Raw genomic sequence first — 12804 nt, forward strand, 5'->3', positions numbered from 1 at the left:
TAATTCGATATACTAATTAAAACTACTACTTATGTAAACTACGATAATTACTTGATATTTATTCACTAACTAATACGAATAAGTAAAATAAAATAAAATCAAACAACTCAATCATCTTTAACCACAAATTCATCAGTGATCAAGTGGTCTATATTTCCACCAGGACGTTCAAAAAAGTCTGTCACATCTAAGTGGGTGATGTAGAATTCATTGTCATAGACAAAATTAGCTTCAAGGCCTTTATTCTTTAGAGATGCTTGATAAAGCTCAACCAAATGTCTTGGTACACGATATTTATGGATCTTGCATATAATCACATAGCCCAAAATATTTTGGCGTATAATAGGTACGTCATCAATGACCATTCATGCCATAATAATAAAATTATTTTCCTATTTCATCTCAAACCTCCTTTTAGAGGTGAGTGTGATATCTTCACTACCACTAGCACGTTCATATTCTTCCAAGAATGAATATGTATTCATAAATCAGATGTTATCACATTCTCATCATGAATGGACCATAATCATCTATATGTGCTTTACAAAATCTCATGTCAAATCGATGACAAATATAACTTTCAAATAGTGAAAGATTATTTTGAGAATTCTTATTATTCTCATTATCACAAATATGACGATTATAATTTCGTCTATTATCACGTCCACATCCAGTGATACCTTCACGGTAATAATTTGTCTTCTTTCAGACTTATCACATATTGTTATCACATTCTCTTAAGGAGAATGAGAATGAAGCAAATTCTACGGGACGAGTTTCCACTTCTTTGCCCACAATCATACATGAATTTGATCTTGGCAAGACATAGAAATTTTACCATTTTGGTGGTTATAATCTCTTGCAAACACTATAGGAGTTATAATCAAAGTTTATTATCTTTGCTTGCATTTTAAAATCAAATATAGAATTTCAAGAATTTAAAAGAGAAAAATAAAGTAAAATACTTACCTTAAATCCAGAATTTAATCATGAAGAAAGTTCATGGAGAATTGACAATCATTATGCTCAATCTCAAAGCTTCTACTCAATTGATTAGAGTCTCGTGCTGATAACGTGTTATGAAACAATAAAAGAACAAGAACAATATTGCAGAGAAAGAGAGAGAAGGAATTCTTATTGAATTGGGATGATTTACAATGGAATAAAACCCCTCTATTTATAGGGGAAAAGTAACTTAACCACCAAGTAACAAACCCTAGAATCTTTCTAGAATATAGACATTCACCATAAATAGAATTCTATTTATAACAATTAATATATAGATTAGACGAGCTATAAAAAGTGATGTTAATAAACATTTTTTTTAAAAACAAGCATAATAGGTAAAAGGAAAGGTGGTTTCAGTCACTTATTTCTTAGTACAAGAAATGGTTGTCAGTTCAGTGAGAACATAAAATAAGCTGATAACTTAAAATGAATACATTTCGGAACCAAAAGTTTTCAAGCGATAGACAATACTTGAGGTCCTTACATGATTTCCGAAAAAAACAAAAAGAAGAAATAAAAAAGTTTCTTGCATACATAAGCAAATATTAAATAAGTGATTTCGGTGAGATCAAACTTTCTGTATAAGCAATTCCATCGTGAACTCTAAAACATTAGGGCCAGAATCCAAATGGACCTGTGGATGTCCTCAGTGCAGTATGTGCAAATGTAATCATACGGTTTTGCTCCAAGGTGCATTTGCTAAAGTCTCAAATAAATATAGTAGCACTTCACCATTTGCAAATCTATATTTCAATTTGGCATATACAATATCGCTGAGTCGTATGGTAAATAATACAGTCCAAGATTCTTTGACACCATAGTCTTTCATTACCCACAACTTAAAAGTGCCCCATCCTTGATGTTTATGAGTAGAAGAAACGCAAACCATTTCTTCCACTAATGAAAGGCCATAATTAGACAACACATCTTCATTAGTTATGTGTATTTGCTCTAGCAAAGGTATCTCTCCATACACCTCATTTGAAGAACTAAATGAAGCCAAATGATAAGTTCTTGATATTGTTTTACCGAGCCAATGAAATGCTCCATGAACAAATACCATAGTATCCACACACAGACCGCAATTTTGGCAAGGATATATCACATTTTTCTGTCCCAACCTAGGGCAAATGGCAGTTGGATAGTAACAAATTTTTCTCCAAGAACCACTTTTTAGCGAGAGAATTTCAACAAATGGTTGATCAACTCGATGCACATCCAACTTAAGGATCTTGTACCCATCACTCATTGCGTCATATCCCAATCCAAACATAGTACGCAGTCGTGTAAATTCTAAATGGGGAAGAAGTGTCGACTCTCTTGTGGAGGGGTTCCACAAAAAAAGTTGATCAAATTTACTAACAAATCCGAGAACAGCCAACCCACTTAAACAACAAAATAAGTGGCACTCAAATGGTTTGTAGGTTGAAGGGAAATCGAGTTCTTGTACATACTTTGAAAGACAACCGAATTCTTGTATATTCGATAAAGGAGAAACATAGAAGCTAAACTTGATGGTACGTTCCATATCACCCCTATCAAGCGATGACTGGCAAACAAGAAGTTTGTGGTTATTCTTGGCATGATTGAGATGCTTCATCTTAAAGTAAGGATCAGAGATTAATGCCTGCCAAGATTTTGAAACACATTTGAACTGAAGAAGAGACTTCACGGGTAACCTGATGAGGATTTCCATAATTATATCGTCTTGGAATTGAATTCCAGTGGCCTAGATAGGACAAGGCAAGTGCTTTAGTATAGTTCAAGGTCTTTAGGGCAACAAGAACAAATATTAAAGAAAGAAAGGTACAGAAACTATCTTAGAGTGAAATCAGAACTAACATGATGATCAACAATATCCATCTGCTTTGACGGCTTTACAACTCTCTTCCCTGTAATTAATTAAAAAAATGTGGTCAGCCCCATTCATGTAGACCTGAGGCAAAAAAAATCCTGGTTGGCTCAAACCACCCTTGTTAAAAAAAAAAAAAAGAAAGAGAGAAACAGATACCATTACGAGTTCGTACTGATTTCTTCTTCTGTTGGCATCTGAGAAGATTTGCCATTATTGTCATATTTGGAGTTTCCCTATTGAAAAGATTAGCCTTTTTTGTCATCTTTGAAGCTTCTCTATTTGCGCTATGGCTTCTCTTCTTCTCCTATTGATTTGATTCAAAAGGAATTCAACTCCCCTCCATTTTCTATTGTCTCCATCTCTCCAAGTTCCTACTTGGATGGATTGTGAAAAAAAATAAAGTTAATTTTTTGGAATAATATAGAATTCTCTAAAATGTCCTAGTTTAGTATACTTGATATTTATCTAGTGGACATATCTAGATGTTCTAGAATGTTGTAGGAAGATAAGACATATCTAGATATTCTAGAGTGTTGTTAGAAGATAAGGTTGCTAGAATTTTCTTTGTACATTATCTAGAATCATATCTAGAATCATCCATAGGCTAGTATAAATAGGGGGTATCTTGTTCATTTATAAGCAAGCCAAAATCAAGAAAGCCTTCTTTCCTAAATAAGTTCTCCTATCTAAAATCTCTCTTCTTTTTTCAAGCTTCCTCTTCTTTAGTTGAATCCTCCAATCTTGGTTAACGATCTTGGGCTAGCAGAAGGTCTCCGAATAATACTCTTCTTCTGCTATTCTTTACATGGTATCAGAGCCATAAGTTGGCTCCTGGATTTCAAGGTCGGGTTAGTGGTTGATTCAACTGATTTCTCTAAATGGATTTGGGTGGTCGTGCTAATGGACTGGGGATTGAGTTATTGAACCAGTCCAACTACAAGGTATGGAAGACTTGTATGGAGTCATACCTTGTTGGTGAGGATTTGTGGGAAGTTGTCAATGGGAGTAACACAAGTCCTCCTACTGACGCATCGGAAAATAGCAATGCACGTAAGAAGTGGAAGCAGATTAATGCTAAGGCGGAGTTTATCCTCAAGAGGTTCATCTCTCATAATTTATTTGATCATATTATAAGGTGTAAATCAGCTCACGAAATATGGAGGACCTTCGATCGGCTATTCAACAAGAAGGATGAAGCTCGGCTACAGATTTTGGAGAATGAGTTAGCTAACACCACTCAAGGTAATCTCTCGATCGCTGAGTATTTTTTGAAGGTTAAAAATCTATGTTCTGAAATTTCTCTATTGAATCCGGACGAGGCTATCTCTGAAGCACGAATAAGAAGAATTATTATTCGTGGCTTAAAGCCAGAATATATTCCCTTTGTTACATCGATTCAAGGATGGGTTCAACAACAATCTTTGGAAGAATTTGAGAATTTGCTATCGTCACAAGAGCTATTAGCCAAACAGATGGCTGGTGTATCCATCAAAGAAGGGGAAGGAAATGCTCTTGTCGCCGATAAGAGGAACTTTAAAGGGAAATCAAGAGATAGCATGCACTTTCAATCCTCAAGTAGTTCGAGCTCGCTAGGAAAGAAGGGGGAGTCTTCCAGCAACGGTAAAAAGCCTTTAAAATGTTACCGTTGTGGCAAAGTCGGGCACATAAAAAGATATTGTCGAGCCAAAGAGAGCAATATAGCTCAAATCGAGGAAGTTGCTGAAGAAGAAGAAAAAGAAGAAGACTGGGGAAAGTGCTTCACAGCGGAGACTCGAGCAATAAATGCCATGGCTTCCATAAATTTTGAAAGAGACTGGATCATGGATTCAGGATGCGGGCACCATCTCACTGGAGATCAATCCAAATTCTCCACCTTTCGCGAATACAACGGATATGAGGTCATTGTTACAGCAGATAATACAATCCATAATGTGGAGAAGGAAGGCATTGTTGTGATCAACGAGAAGCAAAAAAATACTATCACCCTCAACAGTGTCTTTCACGTTCCAGGTATGAAGAAAAATCTATTTTCAGTTGCAAATGCTGTAGATGCTGGAAACTATTTGCTATTTGGCCCACGTGATGTGAAGTTCCTCCGAAATATCAAGGTACTCAAGGCAGATATCGTTCACTCAGGTAAGAGAGTTAACGATTTATATGTCTTATCTGCCTCTAATTCATATATTGAGAAGATGAGTAGCAATGATAATACACATATTTGGCATGCTAGACTTGGACATCTAAGCATGGATAAATTAAAAGCCATGGTAAAGTTGAATCTAGTAAAAGGTTTGCCTAACTTAAGAAATTTTGATGGAGGAGAGGTTTGTGAAGGATGTCAATATGGAAAGGCACATCGTCTTCCATTTGACAGATCCTTGTCAAGGTGCAATGCCCCACTAGAACTTATTCACAGTGACTTAATGGGGCCAACGAGAACTCCTTCATTTTCAGGCTACTCCTATATGCTAATTTTCATTGATGATTTTACTAGATTTACTTGGATTTATTTTGTGAAGCACAAGTCAGAAGTTTTCAGTAAGTTTGTGGAGTTCAAAGAAACTGTTGAAGGTGAACTCGATTCCAGAATAAGGCGGCTACGAACTGATAATGGCAGTGAGTTTACATCAGATGAGTTTCTTTCCTTTTGTCGTCGGCATGGCATTAAAAGAGAGCTGACATGCGCTGATACGCCACAACAAAATGGAGTGGCGGAAAGGAAGATCCGACACTTAACTGAGACATGTAAGAGTTGGCTTCATGCCAAGAATCTACCTAGAGCCTTGTGGGCTGAAGGTATGAAATGTGCAGTGTACGTGATTAACAGAATGCCGCTTTCTCCAAATAATATGAAGTCTCCCTATGAATTAATGTTTGGAGAAAAGCCTAGCGTGAAACACCTCGGGGTTTTTGGCTCTATTTGTTATGTTCACATTCCGGATTCTCAAAGGAGCAAGTTAGATGCCAAGGCAAGGAAATGCATCTTTGTCGGATATGATGAAAGGAAAAAGGGATGGAAGTGCATGGATCCTAAAACTCATCTCTTTGTTGTCTCAAGGGATGTCATATTCGACGAAGTGTCTTTGTATTATGGAGCTGCATTGAATGGAGCGAGTTCAAAAACTTTAAATAATGGAGATTCAAGCTTGTCCATTGCAGGTGCTTCTCTAGATAATACAACTGCCGAGGAGTTAAGAGAAAGGGGGAGTCATGTACCTCAACAACATGAAACTCAACAAGAAGATGATTCAAGTGGTTCGGGAAGGCCAAAAAGAACTATTATCAAGCCATCCCGCTTTAGAGATGAAAATTTTGTCAGTACGTATTCCTGTTTCTTTGCAGGACCAATTGATGATGAAGAACCTTCCTCATTCGAAGAAGCTAAAGGAGTCAAAGAATGGGAGCTTGCTATGGATGATGAAATGGAGGCTCTGATAAAAAATCAAACTTGGAGCCTTGTACCAAAGCCGAAGGATGTACAACCCATTTCTTGTAAATGGGTTTACAAAATCAAAAGAAGAGCCGATGGCAACATAGATAGATATAAAGCAAGGCTAGTTGCTCGGGGATTTTCTCAAAAGTATGGTGAAGATTATGAAGAAATCTTCAGTCCGGTGGCTAAGATGATCTCTGTCCGAGTTGTGCTAGCCTTGGCAGCCTCGCATAATTGGAAGTTATGGCAACTTGACGTGAAGAATGCTTTCTTATATGGAGAGCTTGACAAAGATATTTATATGGAGCAACCACCCGGGTATGTCTCTAACTTACATCCTAATCATGTCTGCAAACTTAAGAAGGCCCTTTATGGCCTCAAGCAAGCTCCACGAGCATGGTATGGAAAAATTGCTCAGTATCTACATTTCCGTGGCTATAATGCATCACAATCAGATCCTAGCTTATTTGTTAAAAAACAAGGAGACTTGCATATGGTTGTTCTTTTGTACGTGGATGATATGATAATAACAGGAAACAATGAAGATGAAGTTGCTAGGCTTCAAGATGAGCTTTCCATAAGATTTGACATCAAGAAGTTGGGAGAACTACACCATTTTCTTGGCTTAGAGGTGACAAACATGAACAAAAGGATCTTTGTCACTCAAGAAGGATATGCCAAGAAACTTGTTGACAGGTTTGGATTGAAGCAAAGCAAAACATGTTCTACTCCTCTTGAGATAAGCACAAGGTTAAGGCGGGACGAAGGCTCACTTCTTGCAGATCCCAAGCCTTTTTGAGCTCTTGTTGGAAGTCTCCTGTATTTGACTATTACAAGGCCGGACATTGCCTTCTCGGTGGGATATGTCAGCAGATTTATGCAAAGTCCAAGAAAGCCTCACTTAGAAGCTGTAAAGAGGATTCTAAAGTATATCAACTCAACATCAGACATGGGCTTGTTCTTCCAAAAGAAGAATAATTTGGTGTTGGCTGGTTATACGGATGCTGATTTTGGTGGTGATTTGGATGACCGAAGATCAACATCGGGCTATATTTTCCTCTGTGGTAGAACAAGTGTTTCTTGGTGTAGCAAAAAGTAAGACTCAGTTTCTTTGTCAACCACGGAGGCAGAGTATAAAGCAGCTGCTCTCACTACTCAAGAATGTGTATGGCCACAAAGACTTGCTGAAGACTTGCATCTACCTATATCAAAGCCAACTGTGATCTATGGAGATAATCAAAGTGCCATCAAGCTTGCAAACAATCCAGTATTCCATGCAAGAACTAAACACATTGAGGTGGAACATCACTTTGTTCGGGAAAAGGTTCTTGATGGAACAATCAATACTTTGGAAGTGAGAAGTCAGGAGAATATCGATGATATCTTCACCAAGTCACTTACTAAAGCTTCGTTCGAGTTCTTCCGTGACAAGCTTGGAGTAGTTTCCAAAAAATCACTTTAAGGGGGAGTGTGAAAAAAAATAAAGTTAATTTTTTGGAATAATATAGAATTCTCTAGAATGTCCTAGTTTAGTATACTTGATATTTATCTAGTGGACATATCTAGATGTTCTAGAATGTTGTAGGAAGATAAGACATATCTAGATATTCTAGAGTGTTGTTAGAAGATAAGGTTGCTAGAATTTTCTTTGTACATTATCTAGAATCATATCTAGAATCATCCATAGGCTAGTATAAATAGGGGGTATCTTGTTCATTTATAAGTAAGCCAAAATCAAGAAAGCCTTCTTTCCTAAATAAGTTCTCCTATCTAAAATCTCTCTTCTTTTTTCAAGCTTCCTCTTCTTTAGTTGAATCCTCCAATCTTGGTTAACGATCTTGGGCTAGCAGAAGGTCTCCGAATAATACTCTTCTTCTGCTATTCTTTACATGGATAACAGATGTCTTATCTTTATATCAATGGTCTAAATTTAATTACTTGACACAACGTTTTAACCACAGTTAAAATAATAGATATCTTATGTTGTCTTATTTTCTTGCCATTATAATTGTTTGTTCATTGTGTCCTTTTCATTGTTCTTGAGCCGAGAGTCTATCAGAAATAACATTTCTTGGTTCATAAGATAGAGTAAAATTTGCGTACACATTACCCTCCCGGACCCCACATATGAGATTTCATTGAATTTTTTGTTATTATTGTTGTTGTTGGTATGGCTCTCTGTGTGTCAATTCTCTACCTGTAATTCCTTGTATATGGCAAGCTTGAAGCACTTCTTTTCGGCTATGCTTATAGTTAGAGCCACATAGATATCATACTATGCCTTAGTCTCAAACAAGGTTAAAGTCGGCTATTTGATATTTTGTATTGGTACGATCTTTATGGTTTGTCCACTAGCTAGCTCAAGTGGTATAATAATGTACTAAAAGGCAGTCCGGTGTACAAAGTTCTCGCTATGCAAAAGGTTAATTCCACTGTACGTAGCGTTACCTTGTATTATGCAAAAAGTTATTTCCTCGGCTTGACCCCGTGACCTCCTGGTCATACATGACATCAACTTTACTAACTACGTCAAGGCTTCCCTTCTGGTATAATAATGTACTACTATTGTTTATTTAGTCTCCTATTTTATGGAGCTTAATCTGTTTCCAAGCCAAAGTGACGTTGTTCATATTCTCTGATTTCTTAATATTGGTTTTGTTATGAATATCATTTTGTATACTGGATTAGGACTTGTCAAAGCAATCAAGAATTTTGTTCTTTTTCCTTTTTGGGGTCAGAAGGTGGTTTGCCTCAATTGATACATACAATCTCCCTGCTTGTGAAGTAACTCATAATATGGGAAAATTATACTCCCGAACCTTTTCGGAGTACAAGGGTTAAACTGATTTATTTTCGGTGTGATTCGGATATAGATTCTTTAAATTTTTTGAGTTAAATATATATTTAGAAACTACATAAAACAAACTATAAATCACAATAATAAACAATTTAAATTATTTGTAACTATTTGCAAAATCAAATAAAATCTTGTTTGACTCTTTAAATAGTAATAGATTTGTTCTTTTTAAAACGGAGAGAGCAAATGCTTCTTTGAGAATTTCAGATTTACAGTAGGTGCAAACTTGATCCAATTTTGTTGCGTTTAAGATCACATACATTCAATCAGATAAACTTTGGCTGAAATATTTTGGAAGTTAAAATTGGATAGATAGAAACAAATGTCGATATAGTAAGAATATTTTGTTTTGCCTTGCCGTATTAAAATGAAGGAAAAATCAAGGTTCATGAGGATATTCTATATTTGTTTCACTAGTCATCAATGTGATCATAACAAATTTAAATAACTAAGAGAAGTCAAGAAAGGATAGTGAGAAGTACAATGATCAATTCAAAACAATATAATAGTCATAAATCTTGCAGCAGTTATGACTTTCCTCAGTAGCTAATTCACAACCTAGGAGAAGAATAGGAAAAAAGTAAAGAGAAAAATTGTTTATACAATTATACTTTATGATTTTACACTTACCGTTTTTTAATAATCATGGTGTCCGGACCAATTTGTGTGCACGACGACTAATTATAATGTTGTACGATGGGCCGGGCTGGGACCGGGACCGGATCGGGCCCGCAGTCCTAACGGGCTAAACGGGTCTGGCGGGCCGGTCTTGGTGGACCGGTCCTTAATGGTGCAAAAAGCCCGTGGTGGGCCGGGTATGGTAAAAAAAACCACGAGCCCGGGACCAGCTAGCGGGCCTGGGCCTTTCTTACCGGGCCTAACGGCTAATTTTTTTAAAAAAAACTACGGTCAAAAATTAAAATTATAGCCGTTGGGCTGCAATTTTGACAGTTTGGAAGTTTAAAAAATAGTCATTTGGCCCTCAAACTTTATTTTAATCCCAAACTTTATATAATTATACTTTTTCCAATTTTCAACTATAAATACCCCCTCATTCTTTCATTGTTACTCACCAATTCATCAATCTCTCTACTATAATTGCTTATTTTATTGTTGAAATTTCGTGAAAAATTGTGAAGTTGGTGAATTGAAGTATTCAAGTCTTCAAAGATTTTCAATTTTCAAGAAGTTATTCGGTAAACGCGTTCCAACTCTTAAGTTTTAATATTATAGTTTTGTTAGTTTTATTTAGTATAATTATAATTTATATGGCATTTTCTTTGAAAAATATTTTTGGTGGTAAAGGTAAAGCTAAAATTGGTGAAAGTAGTGGCCATCCTACTACCCTTCCCCCGGCTCCCCGACCCAGACCTGGTAGACGTCCTGCTGCTCCTATTATTCTTGATAGTGATAACCCATGTTTTCAATTTTCCGATAGTCAATTTTGCATAATGTTGCACCAGGTGAAAATTTAGATGATGAAACTATGAATGTTCTTTATCCTAATGAGATACAATGTAGATTATAGTGTACATTGTACTTTGGCATATCTTCTTTTAGTTTTTTTTCCTTTTAATGGTGGTATTAGTACCTTGTTGTGCTCATTCCATTGGGGGGAGGAAGACTAAGAAAGATATTCCATTTTTGGTAATAAAATTATAAGACATGCCCTTGAATATCTTTTTACAATATTGTTTTGTCTTTAACTTGCAATTATTTATAAGCTATAATATATATACATAACATACAATATATACTACAAGAAAATATATAAGGTAATATATATACATAACATATAATATATATATATACTACAAGAAAATATATAAGGTAATATATATACATAACATACAATATATACTACAAGAAAATCTATATATATATACTACAAAACATTATAAGAAATTATATTTGGAAATATATATACATAACATACTATAAATAGTATACTATACTAGTATATTATATATACTACAAAACAAGATTTTTCAAAATTCAAAATGAGGGCCTCATCCCCAATGACCACCAACGGCCATATTGCACAAATAGCCATTTTTTTTTCAATTTACAAAACTAACCTTCTCTAACACTATAAATACCCTCCTCCCTCTTTTTCATTTCAATACTCAATACTCATTTCTCAATCTAAATTTCTCTCAATCTCCAATTTCAAGACTTCAAGTCTCAATCTTAATTTTCAAGTTACATCATGGCTCGTTCGGAAAGAGTGCGCTTATTTGTTTCGCACTTCACTATGAAGTGCTTGAAGAAAATGAAGAAGGCCAAATATTAAAATGCAAGAACTGTGGAAGAGTATTAAATTTTCGTTCAGGGTGTACCACAGGTATTTTAAAGAGGCATATAACGTATTGTGTTGATGGTATTTATCCGCAAATTCATCTTTAAGATATTTCAACAATTTTTGTTATTTTAAAATTATTAGACGTATTTATGCTTCATGTTGTACTTTCTTATTAATTTATTATGCATGGCAATTTAGTTTTACTATTGTTTTGTTATTTTAGTTTTTCGTCAAGCACTTTAATGATTAGATTTCTACATATATATTACATATATATTATTTATATAGCCATGATATGGTTTACAAGAAATTGCTTTAAACAAAAAAAAATTAAAAAAAAAAGCACGGAAATAAAAAAAGCCCGTTAGACCCGCTAAGCCCACGAGCCCGGCCCGTCACGGGTTGGTTCCACCCGTTGAGTCCACGAAGTCCGGGACCGCCAGAGCCTAGGCCCGTTTGGCCCATTTAGGCCCGGCCCCGGCCCAGAATACAGCATTATGCTTTACATTAAATGGTTGATAATATCAACCCCCTTTGATATGTTGCTGAAAATGCTTCTGAGCTGCTACATTACTAGCAATTGCCGTATCATCATTGATTTCTCTGTCAATTAATTGTGTCTCAATCTCATGATTTTCATTAATAAATCTCTCATGACAAAGAAATTGGAAAAGGGTGTTCATAAAACACCCTAAAATTGGAATTCTTGAAAGAATATATGCAGTTTGTTGTAAATTCATGGCAATTCACGCAATGAAAATTAGTAAAAGATTTTGAACTTTGAAGAATGGCTAGTGAGTCTTGAATATGTGAAGAAGTTGAATTAATTTATAGCTGGAATTAGTGGTGGGACGAAAAAGTTTGAAAGCATGGTCCATTAATTTGCTTTATTTACTTGACACCCAAGTCCTACTTTCTTGTCATTTTCCTGCCTCTTTTTTGTTCTTGTGGCGAAAGATGTAGCCATCTCAAATTGACTGACTCTTCAAACCATGAAGAAAAAAGGTGCAAGATTAAACAGAGGCGGATACAAAATTTTAAGTGCAGAGTTACTATAATAATTCCGAGTTAATATTTATAGTTATATAATAAACTTTTTAATACACATATAAAATTAACATAAAAATTACCGACCACACGTAAACAGAGGCAGAGCGAGCCTACTAGGTGCGAGTTCGACCGAATTCAGTCACTTTTGCTTAGACACTGTATTTTTATTAAGGCGAAGATGAGGAATAGTGTGACTCGTCGAGCCAAACATCTTTCAAAGCACTACTACTATCATTTGTGTGTAGTCTTAGCTCGGCTATCAGCTTTTATTTGGAATTAGGATCATGTTTGATCCGAAG

The 12804-nt window shown here is 35.6% G+C and overlaps 1 protein-coding gene across 1 annotated transcript; it reads right to left on the reverse strand.

Moving 5' to 3' along the window:
- Positions 1–1493: 1493 nt before the first annotated feature.
- LOC107786791 (F-box/kelch-repeat protein At3g06240-like) lies at positions 1494–2731 on the reverse strand. Its single transcript, XM_016608297.2, has one exon. It carries the CDS (start codon positions 2702–2704, stop codon positions 1679–1681), a length of 1026 nt encoding a protein of 341 aa, XP_016463783.2. The 5' UTR covers positions 2705–2731; the 3' UTR covers positions 1494–1678.
- Positions 2732–12804: the final 10073 nt, after the last annotated feature.

Source organism: Nicotiana tabacum, chromosome 13 (assembly GCF_000715075.1).
Source record: "Nicotiana tabacum cultivar K326 chromosome 13, ASM71507v2, whole genome shotgun sequence".
NCBI lineage: Eukaryota > Viridiplantae > Streptophyta > Magnoliopsida > Solanales > Solanaceae > Nicotiana > Nicotiana tabacum.